The sequence below is a fragment of the Asterias amurensis genome, chromosome 4 (assembly GCF_032118995.1).
Source record: "Asterias amurensis chromosome 4, ASM3211899v1".
Lineage (NCBI taxonomy): Eukaryota > Metazoa > Echinodermata > Asteroidea > Forcipulatida > Asteriidae > Asterias > Asterias amurensis.
The window spans coordinates 21,037,320-21,060,501 of record NC_092651.1 but is presented as its reverse complement, the minus strand read 5'-3'; the positions used below and the strand labels follow the sequence as shown (position 1 = coordinate 21,060,501).

The window sequence follows — 23,182 nt, the reverse complement described above, 5'->3', positions numbered from 1 at the left end:
AGGGATTTGATCCAGTGTTTCTGGCATGGTTGGCTGCGTTCAGTTTGCACAGTTGTTAACCATTACAAGGTTCGACATGTAGATGTATGTAAAAATGGGGCGTATGATAATAATATCAGGACAATAATTTATGGAGTTGATATTGCGTTCTCCGGGTTTGGCCTGTTCAAGGATGTATTACATCAAAATTCCAGCTAAGCATTACATCAAAATTCCAGCTAAAAATTACATAAAATTTATAATTTCAAATATGATAGCTCTGCGTACCAGTAAAAAAATAATGAGACACCCTTCAGATATGAGGATCATACTATTATTGTTAGGCCTATTATTTGGGGCCCCTTGAAACGATTTCCAGTAGAAATTTATATTTTCCTTACAAGGATTAAGTATGTACCAGGCCTGCGTACAATGTATGTATACGGTAATTTATAATCACTCGCCTTCGGCGGCCTTCCATAAGGCCAGGCCCCTAACCAGGATGGTGCTAAAGTAGCAGTTTGGCCCACACGCAGATGAAGTTTGTAAAATTGCGTTTTGGATGATCTTTCCCATAAATTTCTGCCCTTAACAAAAAGGTTTTCATCAACAGCAAATTTCATGGATTAGTAATTTGAGGATGGGTTTTATAGCAATGGCCAGGCATGAGAATCTTTCGGTTTTAACCGGAAGATTTCGGTGTTTTTCCTTTCAACTTAGTGGTCTTCAAGTACAGTGTTAATTTGATATGAATTTTGGGTGGTTTTTTTTTGGGGGGGGAGGGTAGGGTTGGTTGTATGGAATTTGTAAGTTCACCCAAAACAAATTCTGATGGTGATGTAATTTAACCTAACAATTCTGTTTTTGTTGAAAACTACTCGGGAAGTGGCACCAGGATAAGCTGTGGAAATTTAGTAGAAGTATTTGGCTGACAAATCATAGTAAAATTGTTCTATAAACCTGATGATTACATGTGCGAAATATTTGAAAGTATAAGGAATTAAATATGTAACACTCATCTCAACCGATAATTACTAACTTTGGATGGGTTCAATGCGTATTAACGTCTTTGAATATGGAATTTAACTCGTCCCAAGTCCTAAGATTAATCCTAAGTTAGGAAGAGTTCGGTGAAATCGACGGCTGGTCATTGCCTTGGTGCCCTTGAAAATGCTCTTAGTAGAAATTTACAATTTCCTTATAGGGTGTCCTTCGCCAAAGAGAAAAACACCCTGGTGTCCTTGCCCTTTCAAAAACAAAGCATACAGGTATAGGTCTGAAGATTGCTCCACAGTTCTAAAGTACAGTGTTTGAGAATAGCATGTTGACCCCTTACAGAGTGATTGGTAGCAGGCAAAAATCAATTGAAATAATTTTAGTGATCGGAGGTTCCTAGCCGGCTGGCACAATGTGATTAAGTCATCGATGTAACTGGGTGAAGAAATGCCCTGCAGTGAACATGGTGAGTGGATGACATTGAGCGAGAACTTTAAAGGTAGGGTCATAAAATTTATGCAGACTAGTAACCCCAAACAAAGGTACTGACAAAGTATGATTATACAAACAGACATGTAGGGCGCGCTGGCATGTTAATCCAGAGGTATATTATAATTGGCTCAAATGTGCTGTAGTTAATTTTTCAAAAATTATTTAGAATTGACCCGGTCTGTCTTCCTTCTGGTTAAATATTTGTTAGATCAGTAATAAAAATACATAACTTGCTTAGTGAGATTGAAGCACTTCAGCTGTCGACAAACTATTTTGAGAAAGGTTTCTCTTCGAAGTATTAAGCCTTTTTGAGATATGGCGGACACAATGCTACAACACATTGAAAGTTGTGGTAAATTTGTGCGTATTGACCATAGAAATAAAACGTATGTTATTCAGTGAAGTGCGCATTTTAGGCGACACGGCGTTTACACGTAAACCTAATGACCACCAACATGGTGAGCGTGGCATCAGTCGCGGTGTGTGACGCGCGCGTATCACGTCCACCATACCTCAAAAAGGCTTATGGGGTTGGATTAATTGTTCACCCCAAAAAACATTTTAATCTGAGCAACGATTCTGCAAACATCGTGTCTTACATTTGTGTAGATTCCTAAAAATTGGTGTCCGTTCACAACTGCTGCATCCAGGGATGCCAGTTAGTACCCACTGTCACCTCACTAAGCCTGAATGAATACAAATTTCTGCAGGTGGTGTAAACATTGTGAGAGTATTTTTGTGGTTTTCCCAGCAAGTAGACATCGTTTTCAGTGGAAACTTTCCACATGTGACTTTTATTGTATAATTCTCTACAATTTTGCCCCAAAAAATCAGCATTATCCTGACCAAATCCAATTTTTGGCTTTACCTTTAAAGGCAAAGTGATGAGTAATGGGGAGCCAGTGAAGAGAGACTCGGGTATAGGGGTTATAAATGTTGGCTGCTCGTTTGGATAAGTGCAACAAGATGAGCAGAGACATTTTTGGAGGCGTTGGAGCTTGTCAATTTAATATCGTGGCAGGTTATACCTGAGGGAGATGCACAAAACTCAAGCATTAAAGACATGAATGTGTGAATGTGTGTTCCATAGCTGCGCAATTCACACACATTGTAGGTACGTGTATTTACGAATGAAGGGGATATTTGCGGATATGATAACAAACCAATTTTGATTCGGGTGCGACGGAATTGATAAGTCACATGTTGCGAAAATAATCAAATGTAACGCCAAGGTTTTAGCATGTGGAAGAAGGGGTGAATGTTAGAATCAACAATCCTGATGAATTGAATATTAACCTTGGCATCAGGGCTTAATTTCATAGCTGTTAAGCAGATAGTAATTTATTTGCTAAGCAACAATGTAAAGTTATGGAATAACATGAAGCAAGTTTTGTTCCTGTTGTTAGCAAGGTTCTGTGCTTACACGCTTAATGAAATCGGGCCCTAACTTGTAGTTCTAAGTGTGTGATTTTGACCACTTGCATTAATGCCACGCACAGTGACTGTGCCATGGGAGGCCACAGGTAGGCATGTAAATGCTGCGTCGCCTACAACACTTTGTAATACGCAGGGACATTGACTCCCAACATGGTGCAACCAAGGTTATTGTTAGGTGTGATGATAATGTCAGTTGAACTGGGTCAATATATTGTACTTGCCGCTACGATTCAGGCACTCACCACGTACAAGTATGCGAAATTTGTGCGAATATATAATGTACACAAACATTCATCTAATTGGAAAAAATGTGCACAATGTACGTCAAATGTTCTTGTGTGCAGGCCTGATACTTCACGGAGGCAACATAGGCGATTGCCTCCATGCCCCCTGGTCATTGCCTTAGTGCCCTTGAAATGCTCCAGTAGAAATTTACAGTTTCTTTCCTCATTAATAATAATAATATTAGACTTTTCATATAGCGCGCATGTCCGTCACTCAGTTACGCTCCGGGCGCTGTAACATACAGGGTGCCCATTACAAAGAGAAAATGCCTTGGTGCCCTTGCCGTTTCAAAAACGAAGCATCATGCCCTCTGAGTGTTCCCTAGAACTTTACTATACACACTGAGACATTTGACATGTTTTAATTAATTTTAAAAAGTGCTATGGTACACCTGCTGCTACATAATGATGTATGCTATGACACTCCTGGGGTGACAGGTCTTTTTCTGCAGCTGCACCACGCATCTCAGACTGTCCGCCACTTAATCTTAAATCTTGTCTTTGTACCGCAAAATGTAAATCTCTTCTTAAAACTAAATCTTATGTCACCGGTTTTTAAAGGCTAATTTGGTTGCGTCTGTTATTTGTTTTTGGTTTAAGCGCGCCTTGAACACCCAGCAGGGTGGATTTGTGCGCATTAAGTTTTTATTATTGTAATTTATTTGATTTGATTTCTTTCTTTCTTTTCCAAGAAGGAACACACCCCATAACCCTGCAGTTTACAACATGACTGAGAAGTTAAACCATAAACAAATTATTTTGAACATTGGATTCTTTTAACTTAGCAGCCATACAAATACTTGGCTCAGCAATGTAATCCTGAGGGGTCATCAAATTTAAAAAAAAATTCTCCTTCCGTTAACATACTAAAATCTGCATTATTTATTGAGAATTGAGATGGTAATTATACATGCACCACGGAGGTAGGAAATCCTTCCTCTGTGGTTATTCACTTTGTACAACACGATTGTCTGTAGACGCAGTACAGACCAAAATCAATTGATCGCGTGTACAAAGCGCATCCTGCCCTGGATTGTACATCTTATACGCATGGACTCTCTGCATGGGGTCATTTCATTTTGGTCAGTAGTGTATAGTGTATCTCAACATACATGTACATATATATGCACTAAATACCAACAAGCTATGTAAATTTGAGCTCAATTGGTCGCCGAAGTTGCGAGATAATAATGGAAGAAAATACACCCTTGTCACACGAAGTTGTGTGCTTTCAGATGCTTAATTTCGGGACCTCAAAATCTAATTCTGAGGTATTGACATCAAATTCAAATATTTTAGTGGAAAATTCCTTCTTTCTCGAAAACTACGTTACTTCAAAGGGAGCCGTTTCTCACACTGTTTTATACTATCAACAGCTCTCCATTGCTTGTTACCAAGTAAGTTTTTATGCTGACAGTTATTTTGAGTAATTACCAATAGTGTCCAGTGCCTTTAAAGACACTGTTCATAAGATGCAAGAATTGTTTTTGTTTTTTAATGCTCAGGTGTTCTGAAATGAGATATTATAAGTTATCACACAAGCGCGAGTGGAATACGAAAAAATATAGCTCTTCTGCGTCCCATATCCAACGAGGTCGAAGGCCGAGTTGGATACGGCCTCGTTGGATATGGGACGCAGACGCGCTATATTTTTTTGTATTTCACGAGCGCGCGTGTGATAACGAAATTATCTTAAAGTCTCACTTGCAACGCGCAAAGTTTAAAATTTCAGAGCGTTATTTCACACGCACAAAGTTTAGAATGTAATTTTTGCACTGTCCGTATACGGAGCGTGACAAAATGACATTTCACAATACGCACTGTGTAATAAAAACAGAGGAAGTAGGATATAAAAACAGAGGTCGTAGCATAATATATGTTTTTATCCCCCTAGTAGTTCGAGCTTCTGATTGGTAGATTAGCGCGTACTGGAAGATAATATAAGTTATCACACAAGCGCGAGTGGAACAGTGTCCTGAGTGCCTTTAACGTTTTTAGTGACTTGCCAGCAGGACCAATTAGTTTGTTAGTGTTTTATTTCTCCCCAGAAGTTCAACAAAATTACACACGAAAGGGATGCAGAAATGTAGAAGGCAAGACTGGGGACTGAGGAGGAAAAGGTAAATTTTCCTATATAAACCTGAAGGTTCAGTTTGCAGTATATTGAACAATCAAGTAATACAAGCTCAGCCCTATATAATACTATTTATAGGCAATCAGTTCCAGGCAACCTCCAATAACATAATTTATCCCCATTTCAGTTTTCTAATTATTTTCTTAATGAGATAGAGCAATGGAATATTTTTGTGTGCTGCCGAAGTGTTCCTTTTGCATACATTGCCCTGTTGTGACATGGCCTTTAGACTTTACAAGAGCCAATTGTAACTGAAATTAAAAAATTTACTCCCACCAGGAGAAGTTAATACATGTATGCTGCAAGTCCTCGTGGTGAGGCCTACTAAACCAAAAGCAATTTATTTTAACAAAAAGGGTAGTTGCATTGGCGATCCTTGTTGATTTTTACAAGAAAATTAGTGTGACTGTAATGTCGCCTCGCCTCTATAATGTACATGTACGTAACTTTTATTATCCACCTCAATTTCCAACCAAGTAAATTTCCACTCTATCCTTAAAGGCAGTGAACACTATTGGTAATTACTCAAAATGTTAATTAGCATAAAACCTTACTAGGTAACGAGTAATGGGGAGAGGTTGGTAGTATAAAGCATTGTGAGAAATGGCTCCCTGTGAAGTGGAGTAGTTTTCGAGAAAAAAGTAATTTTCCACAAAATTTGATTTTGAGACCTCAGATTTAGAATTTGAGGTCTCAAAATCAAGCATCTGAACGCACGTGTGACAAGGGTGTTTTTTTTTCTTTCATTGTTATCTTGCAACTTCGACAACCAATTGAGCTCAAATTTTCACAGGTTTGTTATTTTATGCATATGTTGGGATACACCAAGTGAGAAGACTGGTCTATGACAATTACCAATAGTGTCCAGTGTCTTTAACGTCTGTCCATCACAGTAAACTTTTTGTTCTTGTACTGTTTACGGAAGTAACTTTGGCTTTGGCTACTGCTGTTAGCCACAACAACATTGGCGTATTAAGGCTGAGTCACACTGCAGCGATAACGCAAACGCTAACAATAACGACGCAAAGATAACGCAGTCTATTGGTTGAATTGCTCAACGCAGAATATGCCCACGCTTATTCAACCAATCGGGGGCGAGCTTTTATTAAGTTCTCGTTTTCGTTCTCGTTATCGAGGCCTGTTCGACCGGTCCTTTAGACTTTTTTAAACTACAGCCATAGCCACAGCCACAGCCACAGCCACAGCCATAGCCACAGCCAAAGTGAGCCTACATCTCGTACTGTATCAACTGTACTGTGCTATTCAACTACAATATTCAATCATATGAACACCTGTAAACCTGGGCAAGTATATTGCTCCATGGTATCATACATTGTAGAGAAAGGACGACAGTTGTCCTTTCTCTATTATGATTGTATGTAACACATTGAAGGCCTACTGCATACTGTACTATGTGTTCACCTTGTACACAGTGTACTGTACTGTAGACGTACATAAGTAATGTACAAAAAACCTTGAAATACAGCCTAGGGAACCTTGTCTTGGTGTAGTGCATCAATACCTTATGGTCAATACTCCTGCAACCCATACTTTGATCTTCTACGGGCAAGTCTTTTTCTTTTCGCTTGGTAACAGGGAAATTTTAATTTCTACTAACCGGGAGCAATGACCAATGACCAGGGGCATTGAGGCAACGGACGTCCTTAAAGTATCCATGGGCTACGATAAAGAACGCTGACCTGTTGTGGAGTATCAGTACCTTGTGGTCAATACTCCTGAAAGCCATACTTTGATCTTGTACAGTGGACAAGTTTTTTTCTCCCCTTGGTAAAGAGTACTTCTATGATGGAAATTTAAATTTCTACCGGGAGCAATTCGACCAATGACCAGGAGCATGGAGGCAACGGACATCCTTGAAGTACCCAACTGGCTATGATAGGGAACGGTAGGGAACGGTAGGGAGTGCTGTCCTGGTTTGGTGTATCAATACCTTGTTGTCAATACTCCTGCTGCAAGTCTGACACTGTGATCTTGTATAGGCAAATCTTTCCCTTGGAAAAGAGCAAATTCTACCAGGAGTAGTTAAGGAGCAATGACAATTGACCAGGGGCACGGAGGCAACTGACCACCATGAAGTATCCAACAGACTAATGTACATGTACAACAAAAGGCAAAATGTTATCAGGCCTGTATGTCTGCTTTGCTTTTGAAAGGGCACTGAAAGGAACCAAGGCATTTTCTCATTGGTAAGGGGCACCATGAGGAAATTAGAAGTTTCTCCCGGAGCGCTTCAAGGGCACCAAGGCAATGACCAGGAGGCATGGATGCAATCGGATGCAATCGCCTTCTTTGCCTCCGTGAAGTATCAGGCCTGTGATATCATCCACCCAGCACGTGCATGGTTCTCCCCAGGATTTTTCAAAACTGCGGGGCAATATCTAGACCAGTTCAAGAACTGTAACATCATGATTTCTGATACATGTATACTAGCTTAGTGCATGGGGAGAAACCTGATGATCCTGAGTTATAGTGATCCTGAATGTATGGCAAAATTGTCATGCACACAGAGTTGGGTTTTTTGGGGGTTTTTTTGTGGGGGGGGGGGGTTTATTGCTTGTCTAAGTACAATAATTTAATAGTGTATCCTGCAAACCTTTCCAGGCATAAGAGGCTATTGAATCTGTTTTATGTGCAAAGTACTTTGTGTGCATCCACAAATTTACATGCACAGGCACACATCAATAAGCACATTGTATCATTCATTGGGCACCATATTACCATTATTTACTTGAAGAGCCATTATGGATACAACATATTTTTACAATGCTTAAATTGCTTCAATTTCAATATTACAAAATCTTTACCATGTCTATGTGCGGTACTATATTTTGGGAATTGCCAGCACAATTGTTTCCACACAAAAAAATAGCTAAACAATGTCAAGTTAACCAGGGGTCTCAAAGAAAACTCCAGGATTTATTGTTCTCTTAAAAAAATATGAGATTCATTCAGCCAGGTGAATCTCAAAACCTCGGCCGTAAGCCCAAGTGGATAATTTATCAGATTATGGAATAGTCTACCTACATTATAGGCCTATCCGAACCAGGAACTCAAACCGTGTCCAAGCCTTTAAACAAGCCCTTAAGACCCATCTTATACCCCTAGTCTGTAGCTGGTTGACAGCGTCTTTGTACTGTCTTGTTTTCCTTTTTCTTCAGCGCCTTGTATCCTTTGGCAGTTTGGCGCTTTATAAATACAGTTATTATTTATTATTATTGTGTCTAGGGCACAATTTCATGCTTTAGTGCAATTTAAACCAGTCACAAATTGTACGGAACGGAATTCTTGGCTGGTAATAACCTACTTCTGGTGACCCAAATTGTTTTTGTGCTTAGCTACCCTTTTGTGCTTTTAAGCAGTCTATGAAATTGGGCACAGAATCTATACCAAGAATCTCTTTTCAGTTGGTACCTCTCCTTGAGCCAAATAGAATGATTACGCAACATGGAATCGGCGTAACAAATTCTTTTTTTCTAGAAACCCAAGCTAAAAAAGTGTCCAGACGAAAAAGGTTCTCAACAAAAGCACCAGGATTGATTGTTTCTAGAAAATATGAGATTAATTCAGCTTGAATCTCAAAACCCGAGCCATAGACCTTATTTCTCGAATCCTGCCTGGATGATTTTTCTTAATTGTCGAAAAGCATTGTGGGAAGGAACAGGGGGCTTTGTACAAGTATGCCCCCTGTTCATCCCCACAATGCATTTCAACATCTCAGGTCTATGCTCCATGACCGATAAATAATCCCATATCCAGAACCTACAAGTAGGCTGGAACCTCTGGGTACCTCTCATTGAGCCAAATACAATTGATTATGATGGCAGGGGCAGCCTCTTAATCTTGTAATCCTCTTCTTATTATAACAAAAAAACATATGTCTGGATTAAGTTAGTCTGGATTAGGGGATTACACAAAGGGAGATTTCAAGTGTGAACTCTAGACCATCTGCCAGCTTAGTACAACAGGGAAAAGGAGGATTGCAGGCAACACAATGTCTAATGTCCCAGTTTACACAATTAGCCAGTTTGTTGGACCACCACCTTTGTGAATTGCATTTGGGTCATCTGTGCAGCAAACTGGTTAATAAACTACAGTAACTTTACTTTGTAAACCATCTTGAATTTTTAATTTAGAAGTAAACAATGAACATGCCACCAGCATGCAATCTATACTTGTACACACATAGTAAATTGTATGACTAATTAAAACATATCCTAGTGCAGACAATGTGGACACAACTACAATAAAAGGTTTAAAGTGACGTGCCTTTACATTTCAATTTCCTGATTGCAACCAACGCTCTTAAATTATTTTTCCTTTTGTCACTGAATGTTTTGAACAATGTACTTGTAGACCTGAAAATGTATCCATCATTCAGCGCAATTTAGAACTCAATTTTAAACACAGTGTTGTTTTTGACAACCACTCTCTGTCAAAGGCCTCTTTATGTTTTCATATTTAACAAGTCACCATTAGCTAGCTAGTCGGGCCTATATGCTTCGTTTTTGAGTAAGGGCAAGGGCACAGAGGCATTTTTTCCTTGGTAATGAAGAAATGAAATTGGAAATTTCTACTGTCAGAGCGTTTCAAGGGCACCAAGGCAAAGACCAGGGGACATGGAGGCAATCGCCTTCATGCCTTCGTGCGGAAGTGTCAGTGATCAGGTTGGCTAAATGTTGTTGTTTTTCAGGTTGGCTAAATGTTGTTGTTTTTAACCTCTGTGGACCTGGGCACATTTCCCCGACCAAAGCCTTGCAGGTCAATTTATAAGCTTTCAGTCACTACCTGATTGCATGGGTTTTCCCCATTTGCGATATTTCCCCAACATTTCTTCTTGCTTTCCTCTTCATCCTTTCATTGGCTCTAGTAATTGTGCGGTTTTTGTAATAAGAAATTATGTTTTTAGTCTCGAATTTGCAGCAAATACAATGTAAAATGTATTATTGCACTTGTATACAAACAGGTGTGTACCTTGCATATTAATGTACAATAGAGTATGGATGACGTACTGTGCATGGTGTGTATGTAACATAGGCTACAGACAAGATAATTCATGTAAATACAAGACAAACATTGCTGTAATCACTAAGTAAATAAGAATGCCTGTCAATATCTGTCACATAATAATTTGTTTGCCAAAAGCAAAGTTGTACTACTACTTGTAGGACTTGGACACGAGTCTGTCTCGAGTCACAATTTTTGTGACTCGGACTTGACTCAAGTCACGTTGGTAAAAAGACTCAGACTCGGACTCGACTGATATTACTCTTGAGTTGAACTCAAGATCTTGTGGAAAAGTTTCCGTATGGCGCCACCATTTTTTCATTCGAAATAAAATAATATAGTATCTAATTTACCTGATTGATATATCCCTTTTTCTAAAAATGAGTGAAAAAGTGGTGGCGCCATACGGAAAGTTATCCGATCTTGTTTCTCGCAAGACACGTATTTTCACCAATAATCTTTTTTTTAATACTAAAATCAATTCAAATAAAACACAATGCTGTATGGTGCTGAAAAGTTATAGTGTTTGTGATTATTATTGTGTAGACATGGCCTTGTAGAGCAAACGTATGTTCAATAACACTGGGACGTATTTGTTGTTGCTGTAGTCTATGGTCTTTAAATGCATCATGTTCTGTGCTTTAATACGCGTTGTTCATTTCATCAACTGAAGTGTACAATGTGTAACTGAAACTTGTTCCTTGTGCTAACAAAGTATTAAGTATGGGACACAGTGAATAAAGGAAGTTTCAGCTTAAGTTATTATCAGTAACAATTAAATCATTTTGCTATGATAACATTTTTCGGAAAAGATTTCCGTATCCTGCCACAATTAATTAATTCACCTGTTTTTTCCAACAGGAATATATTTCCTTTTGAGTAAATTAGATGCTAATTTATTTCATATCGAATTAAAAAGTGCTTAGTGGCAGGATACAGAAATGTTCCCCTTTTTTCGCTGTGTTTATTGTAAAAAGGAACCCTTTTTGTCAATAATAGAGTGGTACTGTTACGACTGCCCTGTGCAATGCAACAGGGTCCAGGGACTGTCGTCTTACTACTCAGCTGTCAAAAAAGCACTGCACTTGCACTTGACTTTGCAAATTGCAGTTCACAGTCACACTCACACTCTTAGTTTTTTTTTTTTTTTTTTTTACATACAATTAACAAACATTCAATTTACATAATGCCACTTACAAGGTTGAGTACGGTATCGACAACATCCCTGTTGGAAATCTCACCCACTTCGATTCCCACTTCGATCAATCCAATCAACACACCGAATTTGATCTTAGTCGTGCCGCTCCCAACTACACTTGCACTTGCCGCAGATGCAGCAGCAGTCTGCGGTGTGTTGCTCTCTCCCAAATCGCCATTCTTATCGGCTAGCTCGCTACCCTGAGCCTCGGTAGCCATCGCGTAAAACTCCAATTGGATACCTCACACGAGAAAACGGGGACGTTGAGACAACACGCCAAGAAAATGAAGGTTTAAACGAAGATTTCTTGCATGAAAATATTAATATCCACTGCACTGGAAAATCAGCAATACTGGGCTGCCATCTTGGCCCGTGTAAATTGATCGTTGGCCATCTACGATTTCTACCGTTTATCATTGATGTTATGCTTAGACGGCTAATCCAAATCGCAGGATACCAGTACCAAGAGGGGTTTTTCGATGTTTTTAAAGGGCGCCACCAACTGCGGAGAGCAAGAAAACAAAAATACATTTTGAAACTTTCGAGATAAGAGCAAGAGCCGCCGCGAAACATTTTAGCCTTGTTGTGTCAGATGGGCGAAACCGAAAGTGTTGGTTTCTTATATAAGACCGTTTCTAGGTAAATTGAGGGTGTTTTTCATTTGAAAATTTCAAAGGCATACTTTTTATGAATATGAATATTATTATAGCATGTCCTATCTCGGCCACTTTTTACACCTTTATCCCGTTTTTATGGCAATTAAAATAGCTTATTGTGAAATTATTTACTGTGCCTTTGTAGCTATGGGTTTTTCTCGATGTCATTTGTGTTAGTTTGGCTGTTTTGCCATGTAAGGGCTGGGCAGCGGTTGCAGCTACGGCTGTTTCTAACACGCGTGTTCTAGGATGATTTTAAATCAAGTGTGTAAAGTTGGTTGGTCAACTGAATGATGAAAAGCCCCAATCACATCCCCCTTGCTGCACTTGCTACGACCGCTAATTGGCATGGAGTATAGGAGAAGTTAAAACTGTGTTGATCTAATAACTGGTGTCAAAATGAGACAATTCTAATAATAATCTGAGGGAAGTCATCGGACATCAACATTGGATTACTCCTTAAAGTATGAAAAGGGGATTGTTGTAAAAGTGAAAAATAAAAGGTAGACCGGATACGAAAATTTGTTGACTTTAGTTAAATAGTAGGGGTGGGGGCGACTGGAGCCTCTATCGACTTCTGTAGGGGAGGGCACTGGAATATTTCGGACGGACGGGCCGGGCGCGCACGTACCCCCGGGGCTCAGGCAGAGTCCCCTCTCAGTGGCAATGCGGCCAGGCGAGTGTGGTTGTTTTAGGAGTAAGTTCAGATTTCTACCTCCATGGTCACTTGACATAATAATACACTAAATTTGTGCTAATAAGATGCACTTTTTAGATTATGCCTTTTGAGGTGAAAATGTTTCACCTAAATCAACATTTCGATTTTGACACCTTTGGTAATTGTAAAAGACCAGTCAAAGATCACTTGGTGTTATAGGCTATATCTCAAAATGTATGCACTAACAAACCTGTGAAAATTTGAACTCGATTGGTCGTCGAATTTGCGAGATAATAATGGAAGAAAAAACACCCTTGTCACACGAAATTGTGTGTTTTCAGATGCTTGATTTCGAGACCTCAAAATCTAATACCGAGGTCTCGAAATGAAATTCAAATATTTTAGTGGAAAATCACTTCTTTCCTGAAAACTACGTTATTTCAAAGGGAGCCGTTTCTCACAATGGTGTTTACTACCAAAGCTTGTTACCAAGTAAGTTGTTATGCTAACAATTATTTTGAGGAATTAACAATAGTGTTCAACATGATAAGATGCAAGAACTGTTTGTACACGTTTGGTAATTGTCAAAGACTAGTCTTCTCACTTGGTGTATCCCAACATTAAAGCATAAAATAATAAGCCTGTGAAATTTTTAGCTAAATTGATCATCGAAGTTGGGAGAAAATGATAAGAGAAAAAAAACACCTTGTTGGGCGAATTTGGGTGTACAGATAGGAATAAAAGACTTCTGGCTAGAAGTCTTTTATTATTTTAGTGAGAAATTACCTCTTTTTCAAAATCTATGCTACTTCAGAGGGAGCCGTTTCTCACAATGTGTTATACTATCAACAGCTCTCCAATGTTTGTTACCAAGTCAGTTTTTAAGTTAATATTTGTTTTGAGTATTTACCAAACGTGTCCCTTCCCTTTAACGCTCGGGTGTACTGAAATGAGATATACGCCCATTTTCTCACTGTACCCCATCCATTTAAAGTTTTGGGAGCGAAATATTAATATTACATTTTGACACATTTCAAGTAATACAAACTACACCTAAGGTAACATGTTGACCTTATTTGTTTCATAAAAAAATTAAATTATTGATTGAATGTCAAGAATGTTTGCCTTTTTCATGGTAAATTAACTTTATATCGAACGAGGTGCTCATTATGTCAACTCAAGATGGTTAAATACAACGGTTATTTTGATTGGTTAAAATAGCTGTAGGTCCATCGTAGCGAGCACCAAAATTGACGAATCAGGGGCAAGATAACAAGTGCTCTAACGGTGTATTTTTCCGCCGTTTCGATGCAAAACAGAACAGCAGTTCCACAGTAACGATGGTGAGTTACCTCGATTTTTTAGCTAAAATTGTTTTCAGACAACGTCGGGATTTCTTAATCGTAGGAAAAGTGTTGACATTGGGTTGGGGTTAATAAGAGGAAGCATACTGCATGGAATTCGGCTTAGTTTCAGCTGGGGGGAAACCTTTGTGAAAAGAAATAATGACGGCGTCCGTGCATTCTGTTTTAAATGTTGTGCATGCATACTGCATAACTGTAACACTACAGTCATGACAGTGTAGTCAAGTCACATTACCGTGGGGTCCGGTCTCCTAATAGATACCGTGGTGGGCGAAAATTCATACTGTGAATCGATAGCCAAGAATCCTTCACCAATCTTTCTTCTTTTTTTTTATCTCAAGAAATGTTGAACTTTACTTGTGGTTGTAAATTGTATTGTATACATTTTTTTAGAATTTTAATATTTTTGAGTAAATCAATATTTTCACAACTGGACTTGCAAATTTTCGCTGACCATTATCATGATGTCTGTCAAAATTGCCATTAAATCATTAAAATTTGTATCTTATTCTTAAATATTGTTTAGTGCATTGAAATATCATTGTCCAAAAACTGTTTTATGTTTAAAAAAAAAGACTGACATGGAAAGTTTGTTTTTCAGTTTTCACCTAAAAAACATTATACAATGTCATAAGTCAAGCAGGGCCCAATTTCATAGCTTCTCTGTGAAAGCAGGGAATTCTGTGCTTACGTAAAGCATATTTCATGGGTTATCGAGTAATTGAGGCACGTGTGTGTGTGTACTCCAAGTTTCTAGCCATTCTATGCTTGGTCATTCTAGCGCAGAAATTCTGCCCATGCACAGAAGCGGAGAATGGTGATCGTAAGCGCAGAATTCAGTGGTAAGCAGAGCCAAGAAATTGGGCTCTCCTTGACTTATGTCATTGTATGTCAGACAATTGTATTTCGTTTTTGAGGTGAAAATACGTACTTTTTGGGCCAAGGCTCGAGCATGTAGGACAGCAGTTTAGATAGATTTGAGAATTTCATTATGTTGTTACATGCAAGTCTTTGAACCTTTTTCTGTAACAAAACTCATGTTGTTAATGATTTTTCTTTCCAGACGACCAGATATAACAAGCCGTCCATGGGAGGGGGTCAGAGAAAGAAGACCGGGCCCAAACCAGAGCTGACCGAAGAGCAGAAACAAGAGATCCGAGAAGCTTTTGATTTATTTGACACAGAGGGCACAGGAACAATAGATGCCAAAGAACTTAAGGTATGAGTTTATATTGGGGACGAAAAAATTGTTTAATCTATCGGTCATCTGGAAGATCCTCAATGGTGAAAGTGTTGTGCAGCAAGCCACAAATGATTCAATATCCAAATGGATATTTTGTTTGTTCTGTTGTACCAAGGACTGTCTGCACTCAGAAAACTGATTGACGGTGACATGTTTGGAGGTGGGCAACTTAATTTTTTCTGATAAAGACCATGTGCCAATTTTATCGTCATCTTGAGATAGCGCTCTATATGGCTGTTTGCTGCATTGTAATCGCATGTAAAACTAAAGATATAACTTGTTAAACTTCCAGAGGTTGTGGGCAGTTTGAAGAGTATCATGCAGGGCGGTTTCAGTGTGGTACGTGTGCTAAAGGGTTAAGCATCTTTCATACCAGTACAAACCTAAATTAGGGACTTACAGATATTAACTTTCTCCTGCAGATGATCGGAGCATACTGATCGAAACGTTGAGTTGTCAACCACAGGTTTGTTTCAGAACCAACACTACTCAACAGAGATTTACACATGGTGCTTCTGCATACCTCACCAAACTGCATTGGGTGGATGGTGCGTTAATTTGTCAAACCTTTATTTGATTTCTAGGTGGCAATGAGAGCGCTGGGATTCGAACCAAAGAAGGAGGAGATCAAGAAGATGATTACCGACATAAACAAGGAGAACACTGGGACCATCGACTTCAATGAATTCCTTACAATGATGACAGCCAAGATGGTAGGTGTCGTTTATTAGTCACAACAAGTGGTAGAAGCTTCTTGTTTTGACCCTAGCAGATTTTTTTACCATAGACTCTACTACTACTAGGGTCAAAATGTGAGGCCGATACAATTTTTCCATTTATTTCATTTGTCATTTCATTTTGTGAGCTGTTTGCAGCAGCTCTTCATTGTGTTCATATAATATTATTTATTCAGCTGTTATTGTACAAAATAAGCGCTCATCAAAAAATATAAACAGATCAATAATGGCAAACTGGAGACATTTTTGTCAAAATGCATGTGATCAAAAATACACAGGCATGTCATTTCTCATGATTTTCCCTGAATTCAGGCCTCGGTGCTCCTGTCTTGGTCCCGATTCCCCCTTCAGAAGTTTCCAATAGACTAAGATTTCAAAATAGAAGCGCTTTTAAAAAAATTAAAATGATCTTGCCCCATCAGTTGAATTTCCAGACCTGTAAGAAGGGGAGTGACCATAACTGGACTCGGAGGTGTTGCAGGGGTTGCCCTTAACTTTTTTTTCAACTGGCCAGCAGGACCAGTTGGCTTGATTTTTCACTGGTCCGCCAGGTTTTTGACTGGTCCGTCAAATTTTTTTATATGTTTTTTTAACTAAAAAAATACTGTTGTATACCAACTGCTCGATTTTTAATCGCCGCTATTTCAAAATTCAACATGAATTGCAACGTCAACTTATCTGCACTGGAAGCCATACTTTATTTATGTGTACCAAGTTATTGTGTTCGTAAGGGGGCTCACTAATTTGAGAGTATTTTTTCTTTAAAAAAAGTAATAATAATCTTATTAAAATTAATTGAAAAACAGGTCAAATTATTTGTGAGAGCAAATTGGAAAATTTAACATGATCTTTATTTAGGTAATTTTTTAGTCTACGGTTTATTGTAAGCATTGGACATCGAAGTATTCTCAAGTACGAAGAACATTTGTATGAATTTGTTTTTATTGTTTTACTTAACAAAAAAAACCACTTTAAAACCGACTGTTAAAAATATTAACTTTTTATGTATTGCCTTCAAATCTACAGTGGGGAGGGTTTACGTGCGATCGCTTAAGTTATTTTATCATGTATAAACATTGCCTGTTTGTACTTTTAATATTAAGTATTCATAAACACAATACATCGTACCGATAACCGAAGTTCCCAAAATCTTCCCACTTTCGTCCAGAAAAAACCCAACAAAAAGTAGACATCAAAATAGTTGCAACATCCATGGAGAAGCATACGGCGTTTTACGGTATTTTTTTAATTATGTGTACGGAATGGTCGGTGCCGTTGTCTGTTTTGTGAAGAAAAAATTCATTTAAAAGCAGCAAAAACAACTGCGCCTTTGTTAAACCATGGAGGTGTTGCATTCGAGAACCCAAGTATTTCTTGAAATTTGAACCCGCAAATAAAAACAACGAAGCAACCGCGCATTATATTTGACCAATAAAACCATGGAGCAAAACTAGATCGCCCACCGATCGCCCGCAAAAAAAAACAAGCCCCAAATAACAAAAAAAATTAAGCAAAATCAGGACGGAAGAACCATACTAATCCCAATTAAATACTCCTTTTTGCTCATCAAGAGTATCCTAACTTTGTAATTTTTGTTCAATGAAGCCTCACCGTCTCGCTCGTTTTTCGTAAACACGCTAGACTCTTTTCCCCACACGGAAATCTGCTCCGTTGACGACGACGACCATGCTGCTGCTGACAGAATGTGTTTTGCTTTGTGGTCTTTTGTCAAGGCGATTGAAGCTAGTTTTGTAAGCTATCGCGTACTTTCACCAATAGATGGCGTCTATTCTCACGCTATCGAATATTCTGAAACGCCCTCTAGCGATCAATGTTTCTTACACTTTTTGGCACACGTGAACTAATACGAAGACTACAAGCATTTACGTTGCATGATGGGATTTTGCGCTGTGTGTACATGTGTATGTGATATCGTGGGAAGTTTGCCAGCGTTCAGCGGCACTTCGGGTGATTTTTTTACGTTTTATCCAAACCTTGAGTGAATGTTTTTATGTTTTATTCGAGCCTAAAAATATTTAAATAATAGTCATAGTTCTGTAGTACCGCTGCCGATATTTTTGACTGGTCAGCCGGACCAGTTGGCAAGGTGTTTCAGCTGGTCCGCCGCGATTTCTACTGGCATTTGGCCAGCGGACCAGCGTTAAGGTCGAACCCTGTGTTGCTGGTAGATTAAATCTTACAGAGGGGCAAAATAAAAAAAATGTGATTTCAAATAGACAGCCCAGGCAGCATTCATGCTTTCAAGATAACGGGGAAAAGACAAATGCTTGTATTTCTTACTTAGTAAAATTTTGTTAAACTCCTCTTCCTTTTCATACAGAGTGAAAAAGACTCAAAGGAAGAGATCTTGAAAGCGTTCAAATTATTCGACGATGACAACACAGGAAAAATATCCTTCAAGAACCTCAAGAGAGTTGCCAAGGAGTTGGGAGAGAACCTCACTGATGAGGAACTACAGGTGAGCCTATCAAGTCTCCTGAAGACGATCAGAGCATACTGATCGAAACGTTGAGTTATCAACAACCGGTTCTTTTCAGAACCAACACTACTTGTGGAAGTGTCGAGGCCAAGCGGTTAAGAGCACAGAATTCAAACTGGTGTTTCTGATCAAGAGGGTTCAAGTCCAAGTCGTGACACTTGTGTGCTTAAGCAAGACACTTAACCATTGCTTCGTCCTTCAGATGGCAGGACGTAAAGCCAACGGTTCCGTGTGTTGTGTAATGCACGTAAAAGAACCCAGTGCACTTATCGAAAAGAGAAGGGGTTCGACCTTGTGTTCCTGGCTGTCGCTGCTGAATGCGCCGAAGCACCTTGTAAACCCTTATAAGATGCTATGTTATGGAGTTGGTCTCATTCTTCAAGCTCAACCAATACCTTGCAGGAAAATACTGAGTGTTGAAGCACCTTGAGCACCACTGAGTGGCGGATATGAGCACTGTAATTTATATTTTACCATTGAATTGTTAAACACAAATTCCTTAAAGGCACTGGAAACTATTGGTAATTACTCAAATTAATTGTTGGCATAGAAACTTACTTGGTAACAAGCAATGTAGAGCTGTTGATAGTATAAAACATTGTGAGAAACGGCTCCCTCTGAAGTAACGTAGTTTTTGAGAAAGAAGTAATTTTCCACAAAAATATTTGACTTTGATTTCGAGACCTCAGAATTAGATTTTGAGGTCCCGAAATCAAGCATCTGAAAGCACACAACTTCCTGTGACAAGGGTTTTTTTTCTTTCATCATTTTCTCCCAACTCCGATGACCAATTGAGCTCAAATTTTCACAGGTTTGTTGTTTTATGCATATGTTGAGATACACCAAGTGAGAAGACTGGTCTTTGACAATTACCAATAGTGTCCAGTGCCTTTAACTTCTAATTGAAATTGAAACAGACTATAGACTATAAAACACTTTTCTATGAACGCTATCCATGAAGACTGATATCCTTTTTGTTAGAACAGTAAGATTGGAATCAGTACGTTGTAGACTAACTTTATTTATGTCCACTTTTCTTCCTCGACAGGAAATGATCGATGAAGCGGACAGAGACGGCGACGGTGAAATCAACGAGCAAGAATTCCTACGGATAATGAAGAAGACGAGTCTCTACTGAGGATCTGAAATACAAGTATTGCATTCCCTGGTATTCCTTAACTGTTTTGTACATGTACAATTATTTATAGTTTGCACTCTTATGTAGGTAGCGTGCAATAGAACTTTATCAAGGCACTGCAATTTTGTTTTTTCACCTTTTGACCAAACAGGCCGGATGGGAAGAAAAGTCTTGTGCCTTTTTCTTCATGTGAATCCTTGCCATTATTGTGTCTCTGGGTACCTGACAAAGATGGTTTGACTTTAATATAGATGGTATCACTAGGTATTCAACCAATAATTGCCAACTATACAACTGTCCAGCAGATTTGAATTATTGCAGACAGCTTGTTTTGCGAAAGCACTCTTCATGACTAGGCAAATATTCTAAAATGGACCAAAATCCGGAACAAATTTTGCACATGTATGTTTTTTGATAATCTGGGATGTAAATAGACCAGGCTGGTTCTTCAAAGAGTCATTGCCTTGTAACAGTTGTGCTCTGATTATCATCAAAGGTATTTGTAATGTGCATCAGTATTCTCTACGCCTTGATCTAAGGGCCATGTCACACGAGGCAATTTACGGGCAACCAGTTCCAGGCAATCTCCATGAAGAAAAGGCATTCACATTTGAATGTTCACCTATTTCTCTTGTGGATCGTAAGACAATGTTTGCAAATTGACCCGTAATCTACCAAAGTGGTCATGTAGTATGCACTGCAGTTGGTTGCCACCAAGTTGCCTGCAAAAGTTGCCTCGTGTGACAAGGCCTTAAGACTCTTCGCTACTCTTCATTTCGCAGACGATTTCTTTTTGTTTTCAAACAACCCACCGCACAAAAACCATGAAGCTATTTGAGGTATGGTGGACACATTATGGTGGCACTGTTCAGTTTGGGTAACTGTGTATAAACCCAAACCTAACAGCGCACTCTGTTTGTGTCCACCATATCTCAAAAGACCAATGGAATGCTAGCAGTTGCCATACACAATCATTGTGGGTGGCGGCGGCGTCATACCAAAGTATGATCCTACCTTAAACAAGAGACTAAATGAGATATGATATCTTAGAAATGTATTGCACTGTTTACTTTAGTACTCAACCGGTTTTAAATCCATTCTCATGTTAATAGAAGAACTTTAATCACACATTTGGTTGACATTATTGCACGTACATCTTTCATTCAAGGATTTTAACTTTTTTTTACTGAAGTGGGTTTTTGTAGTAGTTTTCATTAAAAAGTAAGCTCCTATATCCAAAAAGGAGTTCATAATATCTATTGACCTTTCGCACCAAATTCACCTGCGGCTACTGTCGCTATAATTTTTGGAGTTAAATTGCGCCTACAATTATGTGGGCGCTACACTGTAGAACACACAGGGACACCGACTCTCAAAATGGCTCAACCAAGTTAAATGTGGTGTTGATGTTGGGTGAATTAGGTCAAATGCCAATCTATGCATCTCCTAAAATGGATGCACCTTTCTGATTTTGGTATAACAGATTCAAAACTGCTGGTGTCAGAAATACATTTCAAATTTATGAACCAGTTTTGTCCAGCTATTTCTCAACCACAAGTGAAAAACGGTTTACTGTTTACAAACACAAGCTTCTTGGAGTGTTCTTTCTAACTTTCACTTTTGTCCATAGTGGTTTCTTTTGTAATACGCAAAGTGTACCTATGATTGGAATGCTAAATCTATTGTACATACTTAATAATAATTAATTGTATTGATTTTCTGTATATAGTTCTGTGAGTCAGTCATGGATAAATTAGTCTGTAAATGTACCGTCTGTAAATTGTATTCAGACAAAATGAGTGTTAAATCAACTGATTTTGTTTTTTTAAATGTGTGTAATAGATGTTATTTCAGGGACAAAAGATTGGTAGTAGCTTGTAACACTGTACTGCTAGTAACAGGATTCGACGTAGGCCCAATTTCATAAAGCCGTTCAACAGAATATGTAGTCTTGGCCCAAGATGACTGTGATCGATGGTGGATAGTGTAATACGCTCAGTTGTAAATCGTTAAAGCGTGCTCTCTTATGGTATGATTTAACCAACTTAACTGGCTTGATTGCCAGTCAAGCTCGCCAGTCAAGATGGTAAAGTCATACTATAAGAGGGCGCTTTAGCGATTTTACAACTGGGCATAGTTAACTATCCACTATCGAGCACTTATGTCTTGGGCCAAGACTACAGAATATGCTGCTCAGCAAACAAATTTGTTGAGTAGTAAGAAATTAGTGGGGTACCGGTGGCAACAGTACAAACTTTATGGAATATTGGCTGGTAACCTGTTTCTGCTAAGTAGGATTGGGCCCAGACCTCTCATCATTTGGTTAGCTCGGCAGTTTAGCTGTTAAGACATATTGGGTGGGTTTCACAAAGAGTTAAGACTAGTCTTATCACAAGTTAGGATGAGTTACTCGTCCTAACTTGGGACTAGCCTTAAAGGAACACGTTGCCTTGGATCGGACGAGTTGGTCAAAACAAAAGCGTTTGTAACCGTTTTTTATAAAATGCATATGGTTGGAAAGATGTTTTAAAAGTAGAATACAATGATCTACACAAGTTTGCCTCGAAATTGCGTGGTTTTCCTTCTACTGTGCGAACTAACATGGTCGGCCATTTATGGGGGTCAAAATTTTGACCCCCATAAATGGCCGACGTGTTAGTCGACGAGGTAAAAGGAAAACCACGCAATTTCGAGGCATGTTTGTGTGGATCATTGTATTCTACTTTTACAACATCTTTCTACCTATATGTATTTTATAAAAAACGGTTACAAACGCTTTTCAAAGACCAACTCGACCGATCCAAGGCAACGTGTTCCTTTAAGTTTGTAATATCACCTAGGACTAGTTCCTAAGCTAGGACTAGTACCTAAATCTTTGTTTGGTTTGGTTTCAATCTGACCTGAGTTGCCTTTTTTTTTATATTTCTACACAGAAGTTAACTGAGTACTGCTTGTCACACACTAACTCTTCACTTAAATGAAATCAACATTGGGGTGTACTTGATAGTAACTAGTTTGTGAATGTCAACAATTGTTAGTACATTAAAAGTGAATAAAATAAACATTCCTAACATTTTATTTGTGTGTGTCCCTTTTTTTCTTCTTTTTTTTCTTTTCATTGTCAAGATCCTGTGTAATAATTATTTGCTTACGGAGTTCATAAATAACAGGCCTGGAGTTTTAACTTTGAAAGGGCAGGGCTATTTTCATGTTTTGCCAAGAGCACTTCCAATGAACAATCTTAAAGTTAATGGGAAACATTTGAAGAGGCACAAGACGAGGGCAATAGAGGCTGTTTCCTAAATGTAATTCCTGGCCTGATATAATAATCACTTTAAGCA

General features: G+C 38.7%; 2 protein-coding genes across 8 annotated transcripts in view; one reads left to right on the top strand and one right to left on the bottom strand.

Annotated features, from left to right (window-relative positions):
- LOC139936110 (neurobeachin-like) overlaps positions 1 to 11,903 on the bottom strand; it is a 277,304-nt gene extending 265,401 nt beyond the window's left edge. For all 7 annotated transcript variants that reach the window (XM_071930832.1, XM_071930837.1, XM_071930836.1 and 4 more), the window contains exon 1: positions 11,545 to 11,903. In XM_071930832.1, the coding sequence (XP_071786933.1) occupies positions 11,545 to 11,763 (219 nt within the window). In that variant the 5' untranslated portion in view covers positions 11,764 to 11,903. The remainder of the gene's footprint in view (positions 1 to 11,544) is intronic.
- A 2,229-nt stretch (positions 11,904 to 14,132) lies between these two features.
- LOC139936142 (uncharacterized) lies at positions 14,133 to 22,919 on the top strand. The gene is made up of 5 exons (XM_071930883.1): positions 14,133 to 14,202; positions 15,287 to 15,442; positions 16,051 to 16,179; positions 18,545 to 18,682; positions 19,752 to 22,919. Exons 1-5 carry the CDS (start codon positions 14,200 to 14,202, stop codon positions 19,839 to 19,841), a joined length of 516 nt encoding a protein of 171 aa, XP_071786984.1. The 5' UTR covers positions 14,133 to 14,199; the 3' UTR covers positions 19,842 to 22,919.
- Positions 22,920 to 23,182: the final 263 nt, after the last annotated feature.

Coding starts and splice junctions, on each gene's coding strand:
- LOC139936142 (XM_071930883.1), top strand. Junction 15,443..16,050: donor TAGATGCCAAAGAACTTAAG/GTATGAGTTTAT, acceptor TTTGATTTCTAG/GTGGCAATGAGAGCGCTGGG. Junction 16,180..18,544: donor CAATGATGACAGCCAAGATG/GTAGGTGTCGTT, acceptor CTTTTCATACAG/AGTGAAAAAGACTCAAAGGA.